The following is a 23323-nucleotide window of genomic DNA, read 5'->3' on the forward strand; positions in this document are numbered from 1 at the left end:
ATCTTTCGGAAAAGCGTGCGAACTAAACTGACCATCTCCACGCAGAGTTGTCGTTCCTTGCTCTCACATACAAACTCTGCCATCACAAGAAAATCCCACCAGATTTGGTAAGATTTTTCATTTTGTGATTAAGTATTTTTTTATGAAAAGTAGTATCATTTTCTTTTATATTATGAAAATAGTTTATGCGTTTAGATTCATAATAAAACTAAATTGTCTAAATTAAAAAATAAAAATAACAACGGGAATAATATTATTCCACGTGGGATGGCTATCATCACGTGGTTGCTTATGAAGGCAGGGATTTGATCCAGCTATGCTGGTTCCAGTCAAATCTCTGCGCGGTGGTTGCTAAACTGACTGGTATCGCGATCAACCAAACGACGGTACTGCTTCTTACTGCGATGCCATTTCTGCCTCCAACAACTACCATTGGATTGATGAGCCGTGTAGTTGCAAGTATCAGCCAGTCTGTGAACTCGTGTAAGTACTTTATTAAAGTTGGATGCGCATATACCACATTTAAACCCGCTTTTTTATTATATTGCTTACGGTTATAGTATGGCGTTCTGTCTGAGTCGAATTCGAATTACCTACCTACACAAATATTTAGCATCTGATTGTTATTTAGTGGGAATGAATGTACCTAAACTACTTTTTGCGCTTCATTTTAATAAAAAAACATGAATATAATACTTATTGAGTAGATTATTGCTTACTGTAGAACGTGTTGTACATTTTCCATTAAACAAACGCATTTCTTCTATACATTTTAAATCACAATTCATTTTGCTAGAATACTGTGTTGTATTTTAGTACTTACAACATTTGTGAACAAACTTAAGGCTTTTTTTTTCTTTCAGTGACGAACACTTAGAAATCGTTCGGTAAAACCCATTAAACTGAATTTGCTGGAACCCCTAAGTACTACATTAAAAGATTTTAAAAGTATGTCAGTTTCAACTTTAGTATTTTTTAACATATAAAATTGCGTTATGTAAACACATATTGGGAGTGTGGTTGTCAATTTAACATAAACCTAAAAAAAAGCAATATTATAATAAACACAGAGGAAACATATAAGAAATGAGATTTTTTTAAACGTACAATGGTTGCAATGATCGCATGTATTAACGCATAATTTGGAAATATTTTGAGTTGTTATTTGCACACGTAGGAAAACATTTACTCTAAGACCATTATAGTTTGGCCGACACGAGCAGCTCAATACGGTTTAAACCGACATTGGGGCCATTGTCGACCAAGCAAATATATCAATGCTGTTATTTGAAGAATCAACTCAGTAGGTCAAAGTTACAGGCAAACTTATGCATAAATGTGTTACCAGGCGCGGGAATAAATGTTGCTATTTCACTAACCAAACTTCAAGCTATGGCCTAACGGGTGCTAAAAATGTCTGTGCTTTTTGAAAAGCATTATGTGTGACAAACGCTGGTGATACGACGCCCAGGCATGTTGTAGATGACCCCGCAGATGGAACCGATCATTTAAATATACATTCAACGTTTTAATTAACGCCTTAAACGAGGTAATACATTTTAATTTCAACTGAACACCCTTGACTGATATTCCCAATGTATACTGAATTCCACTGGTCTGACGAAATGTAAAGACCGTGACAGATGCACTAATTAATATATGGCGACACAAAGTAACGTTGACGCTGTTATTGAAATTGAAGAATAACAACAGCTGTTCGCGCTACCGTCTGTCATGAACTGAAACAATTCTATTGAAAAAATTATGTAAAAAGATGGACATAAATTGCTTCCTTTGGCGAGCGATGAAGCATGCTAACAACGTGCACTGAATGATCACTTTCTATTGAATAACATAATTAAAAAATCAATGTGGTAAATTCACGTGCTTGTAACATCAGGCGCACATATTAAGAAGTTTTATAAGCGTCAGCAGGGACAATGAAAAAGCATGTTGATGTAATAAGCCATGCTGAATGTCTTAAACAAAAGCTTCAATATCAAGGTTGCATACATCTATATATTCTTAACACGCCACCAATTTCATTCCGCTGTCGTAACGCTTATTTCTAGGTAAGTGTTATTTAATAGTTAACGTTAAGATAAATTATTTAGTATGATAACTTTTAGTAACAAAAACTATTGATATAAAACATGCACTGTATTTTTAAATGAATATGTAAACACATTTTATTGTTATTCACAGCACTCGGGATCTCTTGTCATCATAACCACAAAAATGCCGTCAGTCCGGATACTGGTTGTCCTCATGGTTGTGTGCATCCTAGCAGGGACTTAAGTGCAGCAGGCAGAAGGTACGACATTTAAAAAAACAGCTGTCTTAATTGTCAGGTTCTCCTTAATCTTGATAGAATTATTCAAATTTCTAATTATAAACACTATCAACACATACTCAGAAATCAATTACAATTGAAACGTCATACAACGAAATGGTGAGATACTACGAATTATGTAACCTGTCCGTCCGATTTCACTATCTTTTTATCTGGAAGACAAACATGCGATAAATGAAATCGAGATATTCCGAAAGATACGATTTTGCGTTTGGTCCCCACGTTAATTACCAATTTAAATATGTCGCGACGTAACGGATATGTTTGCATCCGAAACTTTTCACACCATATCATTTGCCCATTTGACTTCATCAGACATTATTTGACAATAACAGTAATGGAGTGGTCAAGAAAACGTGCTAATAAAAACTTCGACTCGTATTACAATAAGCTGTTAATAAACTAAATATAACTTCATGTATAGTAGGAACTTGTTTTGTCTGTATATTTGCGCAAAAAATATATATTATTTCTATTATTTAAATGAAAGATATACAAGTTAAACTTTATTGATAATATTGCAGTTTTCATTTATTCACAATAATTAATTAAACAAAAATATGCGAGTCCTGATTCACGACAGCTAGGTAGTAATTTCCAACATGAGGTGCTGAATTCCTTAAATTCTTTAACGATATTAAAAAAGAGACTATACTACGAACACTTCCGTTACTTCTTTACCATTCTTTTTAAGCTTGAAAAACAAGTCGTTCAACAACTGAATAAACGAAATTATAACCCATTGAACACTTTGTACCAATTCTTTTTCCAATAAATACCACCAATGTGCACGTCAATTTTTTTATATATTAAACTTGATTAATAATAAGTCACCGCAAATATCTGCACTGTACAAATTCTCGAACGATTTGCCTAAGCAGTTTAAGTACAGTTATTTGGGTAAATCCATTAATTAAGTTGATAATAATAATTATTCTGGTCCTCTTAACACAAAACAATATATAGTGTACATTTAAACAGTTCAGCCCAGGAACAGAGATCCTTTATGTTGCTGGAAAATCTTGAGTATTCACGGCATACTAAACCGGAAGTCTATAATCGGACATAAGCGGTATGATTGACATTATATCATCCGCGGGCCGATCATAGACCTCCGGCCTAACTCTGTGATATGTTATCGTCTAATAATCAAATACAAATACTTTGACTACAATATACGGAAAATCTTGACAGGACGTCTTTACTCGACTTACTTCCTTTTTTTAGGCTTGGGTTCCGGCCCAGCTCTGACGTTTGTTATAGTTTATAAAACATACTATCATATTTTGTCGTTCGCTAAAAATAACTACTTAATCCCCTTTCCGTTTCTTTACTTTCATTCATCGTAAAAACGCTATACATGACGGATCTCGAGTTACATAATTCCTATAACTAAACAAATCCAGCTTTGGCTGGATTTTAGGACAACGATTTTTTTAAGTTGCAGTTTTGACAGGAAATATTAGACTATTAAAAAGGCATCGACGAACAGAAAAAGAATTTGTTTTCGTATTGCATAATCTGAAGCTTCAATGGCAACAAAATAAATCACTCTGACTCATCGTTCCATTCCGTAAATCCTAGTTTTGTCATAATGGTTAGCATGTGGCACAAGCTTTTTCGTTAAAGTATAGTGGTTTACATTAAGATTATATGAAAGAATACAAGAAAAAAACGCGTCGATTACAATAATTAAAAAAATATATTAACCGTATATTATATTCTAAACCATCTGTATATAAATTCCACAGGTTATTAGTTACATGTGACAAATAGGTAATTTTAAATGTATGTAAAACATCGAAGAAGCTTTTATTCTACAAAATACGATACTTAAGAATATTGTTTCATAACTTCCATTACCACATCGATATAATTTACCTGTTCCTGCCATTGATTGTGTTAATTTATATTAATGATCTTAAATGGGTTTTGTATGATATATTTTGTTATATACAGACGATGTACGGTTGTATAAGCCTGAATAAAATGTATGTATGTGTGTCTATGTGTGTGTACGTCCGTCCATCTGTCCGTCCATCTGTCTATCTGTCTGTCTGCCTGTCTGTCTGTCGTTCGTCCGTCCATCCGTCCGTCTGTAAAAAATCTGTTTATATTTCATACATTTGATTGTTCTAACAATCTCTCTTAAAAAGTATAATGCTATTAGAAAAACTTGTATTCCAGTACTTACTTGCATGAATATAATATGTATTGAGAACAACCACATTTTATCAAAATAAGATGTTACATGTCATTTTCTGGATTATAGGTTACTAAGCAAAAACTTAATTTGTCCGTACGTCTGACTGGCTGTTCCTTTATGCAATGCATTTCCATGTAATCATCGCTTCATATAAGACAACGCTCTCGGAGATGCACACATATTCAGTTTATCATGCACTAATATAGTTTTATAGTTGTATGATTTGATTGACACATTATTATACATTATAATAACAAGTGACAAAATATGATTATTTTGTCGATTTTAGCTCGTTGTAGTTGCAAATATGGCGGCTGTGCTTCTAACGAGTGTTATACGGGAACATGTGGTGGGATGTGGCGTCGCAAAAACTGCTGTCCTATCAATAGCTCTGCGTGTCAACAAGGGTAAGACTTTGTATATTCGATTGTATTTTAAACTTACGATTTAAATAACCCATCGTCGGGTTTATACATATTGATATATAACTAGATTACTCGCCTTCTAATGCGGTATATCACTCCTAATACAGACAGTTGTATGAGCAAGCTTGTTCATGATGTTCTTCGAATAAATTATTAATTTTGTTATCCAACTCACTTTGAGTCAAACGTATCTTCAAGCTTTGCGTTAGCGAATATGGAAATATAATTGAATTTTTATGTGATATTGTGTCGATGCATTCAACATAGTGTGCGATAAAATGTGAACATATATTAATTTGTCATATTTTTTTTACTTTCAGCTAACCAAGTTTGAGAAGTGAAGTCAATACACTGTAATTTAAGTCAAATAAACAGACTTGAAACTTGCATGTGTCACTGTTTGTATAAAATAATATTTAAAAAACATAATTTTTAACATAAAATGCCACAAGTATATATATGATTTTAAAAGCATATTTGATTAAGATTTGTCTTTGTAATTACTTTCAAATCGCGATTTTAATCCTCGTCGCGACTGCTCGTATGATCGCACTTTCCGTATTATCACTTTGGTCCGTTAACTGGTAGGTTACTTACTTTCGATGAGGCCATCAGTGGTCAGTTCTACTTCTTTTATATGTATTTCGCACATTTTAGCATGTGCACATTATTATAAAATAATAATACATCACATACAAATATTCTACCTCAATACGTCAGACATATAATTCTTCCGACAGACTACTAACCAGACGACAGACCACATTGTGACAACTCTGAAAATATTAAAGATTTTTAGTTAAATTTGGTACAAAAGTAACAATCCGATAAAATGAATTTGAACTAACAAACAATTATTCACAGAGTCAGTCGGTCAGTCTGTCCTGAAAATTTCATCTGATCTTCACGGTGAATCACAAAACTTGGTAAGAAGTTAGATAATTTCTAAGTCAAGTTTGAATATGGGTCATACCGGGTCAAAACGAGGTCACGGGGTCACTTAGTGCGTTTTAAACCGAAAGTTTGTCCTGAACATAACTATGTCAGTTATCGTTAGAGTTTAAAATGACTTGGTACATTTGTTTACCATCATCGGGCGGTGTGTAATGCGAAAGAAGTACGTCGATATCTCCAAGGTCAATGTCACACTCTAGTTCAAAGGTCAAAATGCCCATAAATGAGATTGTCCGTGCCATAAATTTGTCATTTATTGTGAGACTTTAAAATCATTAGGCACATTTGTTCAACATCAGTGGACGGTGTGTCGTGCGGAAGAATTACGTCGATATCTGCAACGTAAAGGTCACACTTTTAGTTTAAAGGTAAAAAATGCCATACATGATCTTGTCCGGGCCATAACTAAGTCATTCAATGTGAGATTTTAAAATTACTCGATACATCCGTTCACAATCATTGGGCGGTGTGTCATGCGAAAGAATTAGGTCGATATCTCCAAAGTCAAGGTCAAACTTGGTGTTCAAAGTAAAAAAAAGGCCATAAATGAGCTTGTCCGGGCCATAACTATGTCATTCATTGTGAGATTTTAAAATGACTCTGTTCATTAATTTTGTTCACAGTGATTGGACGGCGTGTCATGCGAAAGAATTCAAGAGTTCAAAGGTCAAAATGACCATTAATGATAATGGCATAATAATTCTTAATCAAAGTACTGACAGAACTGGTGTGACGATGCTTTTGAAGAGGATTGACATATTGATCAATTCGTATTGATTGGTACGAAAATTTTGGATACAAAAATTATGCCAAAAAAAAAATTGGGTACGGAAAAAGATTTTGTTACGAAGCACAATTTTGGTAGGAAAAAAATTGAGTACGAAACAAATTTGTGTACGAGCAAAAATTGGGGTACGAAAAAAAATTGGGTACGAAAAAAAGTTGGGTACGAAAAATGTAGGGTAGGAAAAAAATGTGGGTACGGGGAAGTAGTACCCGTGGTCCCCGTGGGGAACTTGATCCATTTAGCGAAACTGGGAGGCGGGTTACATTCTCGATCAAATATAACAAGAAATATCTTTAAAAAAAAGATATTCGACGTGTATTTTCTGTACCACTTATCTTAAAAAAACGTTCTGTTACAATAAAACGTGTGTGGGTTATAACATTACGTTTCAGCATATAAATTCAAAACTTGACATGCTCTTTAATTCCACCATGCTCTTTAATTTCACATGTATTTCATACCAAACTTTATATTTCGTTGTTTCCTTTCCTAAGTTATGTGTACGGACGTGATTTCACATGCCCATGTGCATGGACATAATAATTATAATTTTTCTCTTTCGGTTATTTTTTTTTCTCTAATTCAATAAGCTTAGGCATGTTTGTTCTTTAAGTTCGGCAATAATTTCATGATGATTCCCGAAAGTAGGTATGAGCACATAGTCGTAAGAGCACTTGAATACGTGAGTTCGCCCATGAACACATGGTAAGGTTAACTAAATCTCCGCGATACGACCTAATATGTGTTTAAAACAGCAAACAATATTCAACAAACGAATGAATTATCAAACATAGTATGTGCACTGATGTGGCTCTGTAATTTATGTTTGAAAAGTTGATTAAATATGCAAAATGAGAAAACACGCATAAGAGCGAGTTTCACAGATGTCAAACGGCTATTATGCTGTTTATATACCATACTCGCTATAACGTTTACATATGGCAGATTCGAAATAAGTCGTTTTCTTCACACTCATGATCGCGTTAAACGTTAATTATACACGTTTGCATTCGCAATTTATTTACAGAATCACGACAAATGTCAAATACAATACAGAAAATGTATAGTTGTTTCCTTGATGTATAAACATATAATGGATTGAATATAACTGATCTAAAATTAACGTTTTCAAACTATTATTAAATCTTTTTCCCAGAATATGCTGTCCTATTTATAGCTGAGCTTCCTTTACCTTTATCAATGTTTATCAGCGAGGTGTGCCGATAAGAAAAATCGAGCTATCTCAATCGGACTGGCTCGGTCTTTTACATAGGTCGCCGTTGTGAAGAATTTTTTTATGGTATGATAACTTAGACGAGCTGCTTCGAAGCATCGTCAAAAAAGTAATCGTGGTCATAAAACTTGCAATCTATTGTTCCACAAAATTATTTCTTTTACGCTTGCCTTTATGGGACACGGATATGCATTTTTCTTCCCTTGATTTGATAGTGCTTGGGCGATCTGTGAGAATGAGAGCAATCAATATAATTATTGAGAACTATACCGCTAAAATAATTTTATAAGTACAGTAAACTGACAGTTTGAAAACAGTCCAGGAATCCTTTATTAGCGACAATTTCTCTTAATTAAAGATTAAGTTTTACATCATATTGCTTTTTATCTGTAAAACTTCTTTGTCGCAAAATAAAATTGTATGTCTATGTCACAGCACAAAATAAGGGTCATGAAAAAACCTGTGATGACTTCTAATAAGTATTCCAAGTTGCATGACCAAATATAACTTTTCGAATAATTTCAGTTTTTTTAATAGACAGAGAGGCCGACGAATAAACAGGGATTGAAAGACAGACAAGATGCAAATATTTATATAACATTAAGGATATTACAGTTTGTCATGATGAATGGATGAATGGAATGGATTGACACACAGACATATGATAACCCCGCTGCATATATTCTAATTCTTACAAATTAACTTTTAATGACCTGACTTTATTTTCATACACAAGTGGAGAAATAATTGTCAGGGCGAAACAATTCTTGTCATTTGTCAAAAGTGAAATGACATACTAATTCTGTGTAACCTCAACCAAATGTTGTTGGCAAAGATGATTCGATTCTATAATGTTATTTTACACAAGTGAGTCATGGCCTTCACAGTCCTGAAAATAGCATTTTACCGATTAAGATTAAACTAGAAAAAAAGTTACAAACTGATAATCCTTCCCGGTTATCGTCTAAAAACATTAATTGAATGTCGTGTCCTGAGCTTAAGTAATAGGTTCTATGATCTGTAACTTATTGAATGATATATGAATACACGCATGCATGTTTTGTCGATGTTCATTTATTTACCAAAATTGAAAGTAATATACAAATACAGATTGTTTTCACATGCTTCATATTTATCTAACATTTAGCATTGAACATTCGGAAAATACATAAGACATCATTACGATTATAAGCAATTTAAATGATGTATCATATATATATATATATATATATATATATATATATATATATATATATATATATATATATATATATATATATATATATATATATATATATATATAATTGCAAAAGTATATATAGTAATTGCTACTTAAAAAAATTCTGAAAGGATTAATAACATATTCACAAACAAATTCAACTTGCAATAAGTTACTTTTATCATTCAATTATTTGATGGATTCTCTATAAAGGCTTTGACCCGACAGATAGTGGAACAAAATATAGCGAACATGTGGTGTTAGTGCAAATGAGGCATAATACTTCATATAGTTCATATTGCCATACTTTCTGCAAATCGTACCACACAGAACGTTTTGGTGATATTTGGAATAAGTTATTCCTATATTCCTATTCCTATAGAGTGCTATACGTGCTGGACAGTGCACTTACATTATCGACGTTAGCGTTTACACACACTTGCATGTGTTGTGTTTTGTTTTTATACGAAAGCAACAATTGCATTCGAAAAGTAAGCTGTATTCAATGTTAAACATTAGTGAACAGCGGCAGTGCATTCAGCGCTTTGAAATAGACTTAAGTAGTTTATGCTTGTTTATATAACACCCGTCATGCAAAAACAGGTATTATTACATATGCCACCAGTATGGCTCCAGACCAACTTGCGCTGTTACGAGCTACGCTGTCTTCTTATAAAACGCAAAAGTCCAACAAGGGATATGGTCGCTTCTGACCAGACTGCATGACTGTTGAGGCTTGTCAGGAGCTACTCTGGCCGGATATGGCATAAAACATAAAACCCAATATGACTGTTCACATAATTCGTCTGAGATTACACTTTTATATAGGTTTCAATAGCAAAATGACTTCTCATAAAGGTTAAGAGGGTTGAAATTTGTAAATATAATATTAATATAATATTGTTTTCCAATTCAAAGTGTGTTCATATTATACCCCTGGGATAAAACCTGTTCACTCCCAAGGGGTTACATTTTTACTTTAGACATGTAAAACCACAAGGCCCTAAATTGTAATATTTTGTATGTTGCACCATATTTATTGTTTTGAAAATCGTTTTACAGCTGCTTGCCTTGCAGTGTTTTCAACTGATAAAATCAGAAACCACGTACTAGTAAGTAAAGTGTTAGTTATAACAATACATTATCTTTCTCCAAATAAAGTGTGAATATCAAACTCTTTGTTATTATGCGAGGAAAATGATGTCGATATAAATACCCTCCCCCCCCTCATGAGCACCGAGATTGAGTGGATACAGGCTGATGTATCGAACAGTATAATCAACATGTAAATAGCAACATGATTTGACACAGCCTGATCACGTCAATTCCAGACAAAAATTGATTGATTGATTTATTTCAATATCTAATGGCAGAAAACATGACAATACAAGTTTAACACACCAGTGTACTTAAGAAAGAAAGAAACATGCATGAATTAAAGAAATACATAAGTGAAGCCATGACAACTATCATATATCAAGGAGGACACAAACAAGAGCTGTCAGAGGACAGCGCGCTCGACTATTCGAGTGCTTGACATAATAAAGTAAGCCATCATGGGGAAATTGTTCATATTCAATAATTTATTAGACGATCTTTCAAAAATAAAAAAAGGAAAAAAAATAATATTTTTTTGGGGGGGTAGGGGGGTGAGAGGGGGGTATAATGTGGGGTGTGGTAATTTATTACATGATGTTTAAAACAAAAAAAATTGGGGGGGGGGGTAAGGGGGGTAGGGGTGGGGGTGGGGGGTAGGGGGATAGGGAGGGTTGAGAGGGAGGTATAATGTGGGGTGTGGTAATTTATTAGATGATGTGATCATAAATAAAGAAGTTATGGCAATTTAAGCAAAATGTTCAATTATCTAAGTGTATAAGGGGCCATAATTATGTAAGAATGCTTGATACAGTGGTCTGCTCTTGTTTATAGATTGGGGTCTTGTTGGTAAACAAGTATGCAACATATAAAAGCAATATGTCAAAGGATATAGGACATATTTGGGGTAGTACGCAAACTTTAAAATAGATTTATCAATAATATGCATTTTCTAAGTATAAAAGGGGCATTAATTATGACAAAATGCTTGATAGAGTTGTCTGCTCTTGTTAATAGGTTGGGATCATGTTGGTAAACAAGTATGCAAAATATGAAAGCAATATGTCAAGGGACAATGAAAATAAAAGAAGTAGTAAGAAAACTTTAACATTTGCTGCATATTCTAAGTGGAAAAGGGGCCATAATTGTGACAAAATGCTTGATAGAGTTGTCTGCTCTTGTTTATAGGTTGGGGTCATGTTGGTAAACAAGTATGAAAATATATGAAAGCAATATGTCAAGGGGCAAAGAAAATATTTGGGATAGTACGAAAACTTTAACATTTGCACGCAGACGCAGACGCCGGGGTGAGTAGGATAGCTCTACTATATATATTTCATATATAATAGTTGAGCTAAAAGGCATTTGATAAAGTTACCTGTAATGGTTCACTATTTGTGGCATGTTCCCTTTTTGAAAATCACAATGAGCAAACCTGTCCCTTTTGCGAGCTGGAATTTTCTAGTTGCCTTTGGATAAAAACCCTTATACGCTTATTGTTAAATATAATTATTATTATTGTTGCATGCTTTATTATCCCTTCTGATAGTACATTTGCGCGTTAAGTTTATTTATGCATATTTCTGTGTCAATTGTAAGAGCTTCGTCACCTCGTTTTGTGCATCTGGTTTTCCAAAATCAGTGGGCAGAATTGTCATCCGTTCGTTCGTCACCTTAATCACACGCATGAAATCAAATCGTTTTCTTTGGGTTATCTACCTACACACATAATGTCGATTCAATAGCTTCATTAAAACTGAAATTATTTAGCGAAACTCTTTTTCTAATTTTGTAATTTCAAGCAAGCAGTGACCTTGACCCGATACGCCCCACATACCATCCCAAGTAGAAATCCATGCACACTTGCAAAATCCAAATGTATATTAAGATTTGTAAATGTGAACAGAAGTTATCGACGTTAAATCCCCGTTTGCTGTATCCCTTCTTAAAGTCTCAATGACCTTGCTTATACTGGTCAAAATGCAATCCCGAGCTGGGTCTTTATGTATGCTAACCACAGAACATTTCAGTGCAATATCCATCTTTAATTCCCAAGACAGGTCTCCAGGCATTTTTGCCGAATCCTGTTTGGCACTAGACGCCCGTTCGATTAATGAAAGTTACAACAATAAGTGATTATTTATACAAATATTCAGGTCTTCATAATTTTTTTTTTATCAATATCATACTTTTTTTTTTACAAATTACCATTTTGGCGATTCGTGAAATACTGCACAATGCACTTATTATTTAATGGAATAAACGAGCAAAAACGAGCATATAGTTTGATTTATTATATAAACAAATTCAACAGCAAAACGGACTCCCCAAAAAGATATGTAGAGGTATTAAGAGTTGACAAATCTGTAAGTTTTCGAAATAATTTGTAAATTTGCAACTTTCTACCATGTATTACAGATATATACATTGGTATCGGTTTAAAACATATAAAAGAGATTAAAATCTCATTTCAGCAAAGACAAACACATGAGCTTAAAATATAGAAACAGAAATTAATACAGAAATAAAGAATATATAAAGAAATTGAAAGGCCCCATAGATTTGTTCAAAATCGTTGCATATATAACTGAAAGAAAATATACAAAATACATACACAATCCAAGTCATAGTATATAAGTTATATTTAAATAAAAACATTTATGACAAAACATTTTTTCTTTTAATACTTGCTTAAAGTGATATTATGGGCATCTAACAGTTAATAGGTGTCTATCGCGACGATTGTAAATTTTTGGTGTTTTCACTTCATATACACTTTGTTAATGCAGCATCAACATACTAAAACAATATCCCGGAAAGAGAATAATAATGGATTTGAATATAAACCGTACTTTCGTATGACAACTGATCATACATGTACGATGTGAACCTAAATTTAGTTTTAGTGCAGATTCGTTCATACGACCACAGACACAATTAAATTTTATTTTACGGATCATTCGGCTTAGAGGACTGGGTGAGTCACGTAAAATATCATATATAAAATATATTTTTAATAAACAACTGGTAGCAAGATGAGTTGCAGATAATTGGTCAGTAACCACATTTTAACTAATTATTTTGACCTGTTAATTCTTTTCAGCTCAATTCAACAGTGAAATATGCCATAATATCACTTTAAGATTATAAAACCTATTGAACATATACATCATAAAATATAAATAATACAACAAATATACATCTAAATAAATAATTATTATTAAACATATAGCAATACATTTATTATTAGAACAGCTGACATAAAGTCATGCAAAAAACTAATCAGCATAAACATAGAAAGAAAAATATGTGTGCTTGTTTGAAATGGTACAATCATATATGTGTTAAAACAACTAATATTTTTTAAAATATGAAGTTATTTTTAATAAATACAACAAAAAATGGAAGAATATGCTCATTTCCTGACCTTATGAAAAACAAGGATTAAATGTGCCATTTTAAGCAAAAAATAGCATTTACATCTATGATCTTGTTTGTATCCATATTTTATTTACATTGAAGGAGCTATTTCAATTTCATAACAATAATGTTATTGCTGTCAAATAGTCCCACAATGATCTGGTGCATGTTGTTATTGCAGCAGACACACACTGGCTTGCTTACTCCACCTTTCTGTGAAGCCAGAGTTGCCAGTTTCTTTCTCCCCTCAGGATCCACCTGTAATACAGTATGGGAGCTGTAGCCACAGACTGTGACCTGAAATGCAGGTGAGATGTGTACATCAAATGGATTTTGTAGCTCAGGGTCAGTAAAGGTTGATATCAGGCTGCCATCTGTGGTAAGTATGCGGAGCTTGTGCTGGTCGTAGTTGGTGACATATATACGATCACCAGCAGGACTCACCGCACATCTGAACACTACAAATCGAGATATGTTAGGTGTTAAAGAACAATGTTTAAAGACATTAACACTTCAAAACAAACTCATAATAATCTCATAAAAATCCATTAGAGATTTTAATATCCACATAAGTGAGTCTATTTTATGTTTAAATAGTTGCATATTAATGTTTTTACACTATGGATTTACCTTTACCACTACTTCCTGTATCCTCATAAAGCTTTTTCACAAGTGACCCAGTCAGTGTGTAGTGGTAGAGAGCAGTGCCAGAGGTGATGTACAATGCTCCCTGATGGTGGGCAATGCCAGCAGCATGTGGCACCTGTAACGTCCTCCGTTTAACAAGCTGCCCATTGCGCACATACACAAACTGCACACCTGAACGACCAAGAGTCACAGCCACATCACTAGAATTGATATGGCAAATGTCCAATGGAGGACTATTTAACATACAGTTACTGGACACATTGAAATGCTCTTCCAACAATTTCACGCTTTTGTTATTATAATCTGCAACAATGACCTTACCACTAGGAAGGCTGCACATGCCCATGACGAAGCAAGTCCGACTTGTGTCACCTGATATGTTCACATTATACGCGGATTTTGTCTCCACATTTAAAACATGATCCGGATCCATCTTGAGTGGGAGGGACTGCACACTGTGTGCAATACTAATTAGACTATACTGTTTAGACAGGTACTGCTCAATTTCAATGTTTCCCTTGAAAATTATTGGACTCTGGATCTTGATTGTGATTTCCTTCAGATATGACTCAGACTCATGTATCTTGTCCAAGCATTTTCTGCTGGCTATGAACTCGATGTATATCTGGCTCTTATCACCAAGGCCATGTACAGCTTCACTGAGGTTTTGCAGTTCATCCTTCAGTCGACTGCAGTTGTCGATATCTTTCCTGAGAGGGGTTTGCAAGGTGGTCCTTATTTCATCTAGTTCTATCAAAGTTGTAGCTTCTAGATCATCTAAATCAGCATTCAATTTCGTACGCAGCTCTCTGATTTCTTGCAGTTTTTCGCTATATGATTCCTCCACGAAATTTATGCAGACCTCTTGCGTTCTCTTAAATTTCCTTAGTTCAGCCATAATAGTTTAAATTTTGTTTGACAACTTTTTCATATCCACTGACAGCTTTTTGTCTGATTCAGAAATTAGAGCCAAATTGGTACACTGTCTGAAATGCAAACATGTAGCATAACTATAAATTATCAATTTGACATAACAATATTAATGGTAAATCAAACATATAAAAAGGCTAAACTTGATAATAGTTCAATGCAGGTAGTGTATATACAAACCGTTCAGTCTAATTTAGTCTAAAGTAGTCCTCTACCAGTTTAAAACCCTTATAAAATAAAAATGTACATTTAAAATAAAAAGCCACCTCATGTCATCTCTAGTCCAAGCAAACAAAAAAGTCTTGAGTTTAAACATATTAAAAATAACTCTTGAAAGGCTTCAAACAACTGAACTACATGTAAGAGCTGTTACATTATTTTGAAATATGATTGATGCAAGTGATATCAAGCTACAGTTTTACAAATTTTGTCATTTTCAACTGCAAGATAATGATAGTGTTAGCTACCTGTGATTCATAATAACACAATCAGAACAACACAACTGGCTGTGGTCCTGGCAAAACATTTTCAGTTTCTCGTCTTTGTGCACATCACATTTCAGTAGCAAATCCTCCATTTTCTTTATTAACGGCCATTTATGTGTCTCTCCTCTTCCATACGTTTAATGGTTTACAAACATTTGATCATGGTGATAAAGGCATTTTTGACAAAAACACTTCCAACATGTTCCACAAAAAAATCAGCACATGTTTCGAAATTTTTACTTTCGCAAGCATCACAGGAATAGTCCTTCACAAAATCTGAACTTTCATTAAATAAATTTATAGAAAATGCCATTTTCAATCGATATTGTAGGCTCTCATCTGATTGAAAAGTTATGACATTTCTCTTAGTTGGAGTATTGTTATGAAATATGAGTGTTATCAAAACCAAAACGCGTTTCATGAAGACACACACTGTTTTAAGTTAGTAAAATAAACACTGCACTTCGCTTCAAACTGCGGTTAATCACTGAATTGTGTTGCCATGTAAAGTCGGAAATCCAATTAAAACACAATGAAGTACAAAGTCCATAAACAGTAACAATACGATATTGTTTATAGAGTGGTTAATACTTTGCTGATAACAGTGGAAAGGACTGTGTTTTGAGAATGAGTGAAGCTTATACAAGTTGTCAGGTAAAAGGACTTGTTCACACACTGATTTTCAACTTTTATATTAAAAAAAAATCATGCTCATAATAATCTTACTGATTTTGATATATTATTATCCATAAACGATCCAATATGTTTCTTAGTTACAATGGGTGTCATTTTGATAGTTGGGTATTAATACTTGGAATCCCTTTCAAACCTGCAAACATGCGCTTAATGCTAAATGAGCTTAACATGACTTAAATGTCTACTTCAGAGTAAACCTTGTCAACATTTTGGTAGTCACTTAAACACAATTTAGTTAGTTCAACAGGTTTAAGTAAATAAACCACACTGAATACTCATCAGATATAGAAATCATCATCAAATCAATTTATAAATTAGACACATTTAAATATTTAATTTAACATACAGAAAGCTACCTTTGCCATAATTAATGAAAATGTTTTTGGAAGATTTACGACTGATAATACTAAGAAAATGCTTATACAGTGAAACCTCGCTATAACGACCACCTGGGGGACTTTCGAAAAGTGGTCTTAATAGCGAGGTGGTCTTAATTCTGAGTTTTCATGAATTTGATGGACAGACATTACAAAAACGATAACATTCAATTAATTTTAATCTTTGTGCATAAATATAACAGTAATTAATTTATGCAGTGTACACAAATAATATGTCCGGCTTTTTAAACTAGAAGTGAAAATACATGTACATGTACTTTTCATGATGACACTATCCTTAGGTTTAATTACAGAAATAGTCAATTGTCGTCTGCTTACAAGAACTTTTCACTTTTACAACCTGCATTACAATACCTTCCTGCAGTCTACCACATTCAAATGCTAACAATTCCATATCTTGGTTATAACAGTATAGTCTTATCTGGGATAACCAATGAAGAGCGTCTTGATGGGAACGAATCTTTAGCTCTTTTTTCTGGGGCTGAAGTTCTTCATCTTCTTCTTCTGGATCTATCTGGGTTTGAGTCACAGGCTTCAACACAGTGTCAATAAGTTCTTTCTCCCAATTGTCACTTAGATCAGAATGAACACTAATGTTGCTGTCCAATGATTCAAACTCTTCTGCAGACATGGCATTATCAACTTTAAGATCTGTCTGGACTGTCCGTAGCATGTTTCTCAATTCTGAGAGGGACATGTTGTCCGATAGCTCAGAGAGAGGAATGTTGACACTGTCGTCAACGCTCACACCAGACTTTCTGAAACAACCAGAAACAGTTTCTCTTTTGATCTCATTAACTGACGAGTGAACCCATTGAACAGCTTCAAGCACAGACACTCACTTAGATAACTCCAATAAACTTATGTTGTCTTTGTCAAGCTTCGATAACACTGAAAGAGAGAAGTGTTTTCCTGTACAACTGCTTCATATTCTGGATGATACCCTGGTCAAGTATGGAAGGGAAAGATCGCTAATAGTATTCATCACCAGAAATGTTGCACGTGTTGAATATTCAGCTCATTTGTTTAACAGAGACTTTTTTTAAATGCAACATTTTAAGGGGTGTTGCTGCAGTTTTGCTGATTTTTCTCCATCTAATAACTTTTGCTCAAAATTTTTATTCAAGTACTACATACAAATACTATATGAAAAATGAAATAAAAACATAGGGTCACCGGCCTTGTTTTGATTTTATTCACCATTATATAACATGTACTTTTTCATTAAAACTGAAAAATCTCTTATTTCATAAAAATGATTAATAACCTATGAAATGGGCAACATGTAGATATTTTATTAGCTAATATATATCATATACCATTTAATTAAACCACAAACAACCAAAAAATGGAAAACACAAGTTAAATTTGAAGTAATTTTATTTTTATAATTTTTATGTCACCCAAAAAAACATCAATTTTTTACTATTTCAACCACAAAAATGGAATTTAAAAAAGTTCTATCTAATAACTTTTTGCGAAACTGCTCAAATATGTTCATCTACGTATTGTTATCATAAGACAAAAAAATAAAAAAGGGGGTCACCGTACTTTTAACAGAGATTTTTTTGTTTAACTATCCCTACCGTCTGTGTCAGATTTCATACAATACAGCAATTAGGCGAAACCCAAGTACCGGTACATAGACTGTTAGAGATATGCAAAAAATTATATATTGTTTACAATCTTAATTGGGATCACAACGGCTTACTAAAAAACAACAACACTAATACAATATTTAATCACAAACATAAGACCATACAGTATCAAACTCGACCTTAATCATCAATAACAGGGACTTGTTGACAGATTTCGGCATGTTTTAAAGTTTCTGATTAAATACTTAAAATTGATTAATGTAAACAACAGGACTAAAGAGCTCAAGGAAAAAAACAAGAATGAAATAAAAGAAAGAAAAAAAGAATTTAAAAAAGTTAACCGCACCTGGGATCGAACCACTGAGTACCTATTATGAACCTACTCGGTCATTAATTTGTGATGATTCTGATAACAAAACTATTGGGTTGTGATAATAGCATCGGTGTTACTATAAATATATCCTCGGTTAAATAAACTGCCGCAACACCCCTTAATATCTGTGTTGTACAATTGTTAAGTGTAAAATGTTGCATGTTCCGATTGTACAAAATGTTAAAATATTTAAAATAAACATGTAACTTCTTAAATATATATATATGAAGTTTTATTGAATCCTTCTAATACTTATGTTTTGAACGTATGCTTTACTTATAAAAAAAATTAAAGGGTTATTACTGGGTATGTACTGAAGAGAGATTGATGGTTATTTTCTCCGAACTTCTCTGCATTTCTCTGAAAGCCATTTAGCTATCCGCTAATGGAGGTTCATTAGGAACCTTCTAACTTGATAAGGGCGTTGAGTACACTGCACTTCGTCTTAATGTCCGCTATTAATGTACACAGTTTTAAATAAATAAAGGGAAATAACTCTTAAGAATGTTAACGTATTTGAATTATGCATTGTCTCCCAATGCCCTCTAGCATTATATGAAGTTTCATTTGAATCCATTCTTTACTTTCCAAGTTATGCTCTACACAAGAAGCAAGACAGACTGACGGTTGGAAGAACAAGACCACAAACGACATAGAATGCTACATTTAGGAAAAAATAATCATTAAAACTTTGTGGTTATCAAGGTAACCATTTATGGGGAAAATGATGCAGTTATTTTAAGTCGCTATTGTAGCTTTGAAATACAAATTATGTAGACTGCAGCAGTGAGGAGTATAGAAAAGTATCCTCTAAGTTTAGACCCATTGCTTTCTTCTTAAGTATTGAGGAAGTTTACTATTAAATTCATCACTTTGATTGCACAGTATCATGTTAAAACTCCCCAAGATCACTCTTACAGTAGATAATCTAATTACGCTAAATTTCCTAAAATTAAGAGACACAAAAATAAACGTGCTGGAAAATTTAGAGACAATGTCAAAATATTGCATTGACGATCGGCTACGGGAATGGAATGTGTATATCATCGATTGTTTCAACGAATAATAGCACGTGCTTGTAAAATATCATTTGGTATAGAACGAATGACTTCTATATATGTTTTACTTTAAGCTGTTGGATGAAAGCATTGTCTATTATCTTTGTATACATTGATAACGCAAATGTTATGATTCATTGCCTTAAGGCATTTGTCTGCCGGGTTTTATGACCTTCATCCGGTTGTAAAAAACCCCCTGATCGGAGTGACACCAGAGCTAAAGAGAAGAATTCTGGTAAAATAGATATTAAGTTAATAAATCAAAATTTAGAGTTAACTATATACAAAAACCGGTAAGTCCCGAAATTTTGATTCACGAAAAATATGTATTTTGGCTTAAAACATGGGTGTCCGAAATTTAAGAATGTCAGAAAACTAAGAGTAATTACGGTTACTGTAACAATAACTTTTATTAGACCCATATTGCAAGCATTGTAACATGTGCAAGTGGGATGGACGGGGATTGTTGGTTTTCAAATTGATTCAATTTGTCAATTATATCACTTGAGCAATTTAGGCTTAGTGTCTCCAGTCGGTTTGGTGTTCAGTCAGTTATTTAATCTTCTTCTCAAGAAGGTCACATATTCTCAAGTGTATATTTATTAAAGAAGATGGAACGATAAACTCAATGAAAACGATTGGCAAATACAAAGAATGAGCGCACAATTTGCAATGTCATTTCAAATGATGTGTTTTTCATAATAAGAACCAGAAGTCTCAGAACACGCCATAAACATGTATTTGAAGAATCAAATTAATCGCTTTAAAAAAGTGGCAAAGTTAATTACACAAACGTATTACCTTTTATGTGGACTGACCGACAGACTGACAGTGACTTAATAGACCCTCTACTCAAACAGTGTTTGTCATTTATAAACTACATACTTGATACCAAATTTCCACGCGTTGCCAGTGCCTCATAGTCTTGTTCCTCCGTTCCCTGTTCGCCCTTAGCACAATGTATCTAAGAATTGAGAAACATCATCAGCATCAACAAATACTTGGAACCGCTAACTGCTCTAAGTGGTCTGGGCTCATATTTTAAAACTCCTGATGGACGACTTGACGAAATTATCCCCATTCCTACAGTTCCTTTAATTGTGTGTATTGCTAAAATTATTAATATTGTATTGTTTTGTAAGCAGATAAACGGATTTTGAATTGATGTGAAATGCTCAAATCAACTTTGAGCAAGAATTTAGGTGAATCAAGAAAAGGAATATATATCAATTTCGTCTCATATGGTGGTCCCAAAATAACACCCTATATTTCAGTAAACAAACTTACTGACCTTTGATGATTTTGGATATATGAGCATTGTGTGCCACCGATCTCATAATGAAGACCAAGATCAAGAACGAACTAGACAATGTCACACTTTGTCACGCTTTGGTCAGAGACAATATAATGACAAAATCTGACCAAATAATTGGATATAAAACATTAATGCATGCTAAAGCCTGATAATGACCAGAATTGAAACTTTCATATTTTGTAAATTACACAAAGGTAGCACAGGAAGTTTGAACTGAGGCAAGTATTTCAAATATATGCTCAGCGCACAAATGATCTATACAACGAAACTACGTTCATCACCCCGAATACGCGGAAGTGTGGACTTTTGTAACACATGTCTAATGAATGGGGCACTTTTTAAATATTTATTCCGTAAAACGGTGCGGTTATCTATATATAAATCATATTTTATTATAAGAACATATAGAGCAGAGCATAAAAAGTTGACAAAATTATTTAAATGTATGTTGTCGTTTTTTAATCTCAATTATGTAGCTGAAAATGTAATCATTTTATCGGTTTAATTGGTCGTATTGATTTTAAGCACGATATCTTAACATTGATGTAATTTAAAGCATTTTATGGGTAATGGTTATTTTTCATGCAATATAAATCGGTGTAATTAAGCATGCAAACTAATAAAAATTAAACAATTTCGTGATTTTGTTCAGTTTTGAAACAATTACAAACGTAGCAGTTTTAATGAAAAATTGCATGTTGCGGGGTTAATCTATGTTTATATTTTATTTGTCATATAGAATTTGTATGTATTATCTCATCTTCGCCTGTGGTCTAGTCTGGGACAACCCGCCAACCCGCTGCATCAAAGTTAAGGGCGAGTCTCTCCAGCTGCCATCTGCTTAGCAACTGCATCTAGGTCGCGGTGCAATGTGTTTCTAGGCCACCCTCTCGTCCTTTTCCTCTGCGGTTTGTAAAGAATCTCACATAATTATAATGCCACGTAGCTCACAATCTAGTATAAATATCGATTGAAACGGAAACTCGTCTGCACATTACAGTGATGCATCTATAAATTTGAGCTTTAACAGAATTAATCAAAAAGCAAAATGTATAGGATAAAAGACACACTTACCTCGACGACAACTTTAATCCGATGCTTATAATAATACAATAACAACGATGTGCTTTTCTGTTTTATGTTATTCTATCCCTTTAACTATATTGATTTGAAATCACATTTTTTAAACGATTGTATCGAATGCTAACCACAAAACACAAACACAATTAACGAAATCGAATGACTTGTCAGAGCAATTACAATAATTTTATTTCTATCGAAGCCTTTAACAAGCACACAATCCGAAATATGTTTTGGATTCATTCGGTGCTTAAAAAACTGTTAAATAGAAACACTCCACGTCCGAATTGTTATCCCTAAAATCCAGAGAGTTTAGCTAAAACTGGTGTCTTTCGTTACACTAATAACGTCACATAAGAACGTCATTAATTTCGTAATAAATTCAATGAAATTAAAAGTACGGAAAGCTGGTTCTGTAACAAAATTTAGTGAAGGAACAAAATATTTTGATATGTAATATAAACGATTACACACGGCAGAGCTGTGCCGGACGTCTATAATCGGCCCTAGCCGCATAATGGCAAAGGGCATCGGGCCGATTATGGACGTCCGGCCCAGCTCGGCCGTGTGTTATTGTCTAAATGTGTAAGTACATTTCGTTAGCTGATATTCCTTCTAAGCATAATTGATAAGGTGTTAACACCTGATGTGGACTTAATTGAGGTAGATTTATATATCACGATAAGCAAGTACTGTTTCAGAGACAATCAAATTATTCTTTCTATTCGATTATACTCTTGTCTTTGTATACTTATCTTTTTTTCAACAAACAAAGTGAACTATATGAACCTGTTGAACTGCGCATATTGAAAACTACGTTTTCGTGTGGATTTTGTAACTTAATTGACATTTTGTTAATTACCAAATGATTATATGTTTTCAAATTTAAACATTCATCCAATAATATGAGAAAATAAAATGTTATAAAGATTTATGACTGTGAATGAACCGGAGATTTCTCCCGCCTTTCACGACCGTCCTGTAGCTCCCGAGGCCAATATATCCATATTTGGCCGGTTCTCAGCAGACATTAGAAGGGTAGTCTGAAC

The 23323-nt window shown here is 33.6% G+C and overlaps 2 protein-coding genes across 3 annotated transcripts in view; one reads left to right on the plus strand and one right to left on the minus strand.

The window, feature by feature from the left end:
- LOC127867389 (DNA polymerase beta-like) overlaps nt 1-23323 on the plus strand; it is a 177481-nt gene that overhangs the window by 121540 nt on the left and 32618 nt on the right. The gene's annotated exons all lie outside the window — the stretch shown is intronic.
- On the minus strand, nt 12549-16230 carry LOC127867386 (uncharacterized). Of its 2 annotated transcripts, none has more exons than XM_052408505.1 (3): nt 15739-16230; nt 14330-15327; nt 12549-14151 (listed from the first exon to the last, which is right to left on the minus strand). In XM_052408505.1, exons 2-3 carry the CDS (start codon nt 15237-15239, stop codon nt 13799-13801), a joined length of 1263 nt encoding a protein of 420 aa, XP_052264465.1. In that variant the 5' UTR covers nt 15240-15327; nt 15739-16230; the 3' UTR covers nt 12549-13798. The 2 variants fall into 2 exon arrangements, with proteins under 2 accessions (XP_052264465.1, XP_052264464.1); XM_052408504.1 differs by having other exon boundaries at nt 14324-15327.

The sequence above is a fragment of the Dreissena polymorpha genome, chromosome 2 (genome assembly GCF_020536995.1).
Source record: "Dreissena polymorpha isolate Duluth1 chromosome 2, UMN_Dpol_1.0, whole genome shotgun sequence".
Lineage (NCBI taxonomy): Eukaryota > Metazoa > Mollusca > Bivalvia > Myida > Dreissenidae > Dreissena > Dreissena polymorpha.

Bases quoted from the DNA above. Each gene is read 5' to 3' on its own strand.
- LOC127867386 (XM_052408504.1), bottom strand. From the start codon at position 15,239: ATGGCTGAACTAAGGAAATTTAAGAGAACGCAAGAGGTCTGCATAAAT. The intron at 14,152-14,323 runs GTAAATCCATAG...CTCGATTTGTAG, and splicing joins TACAGGAAGTAGTGGTAAAG to TGTTCAGATGTGCGGTGAGT.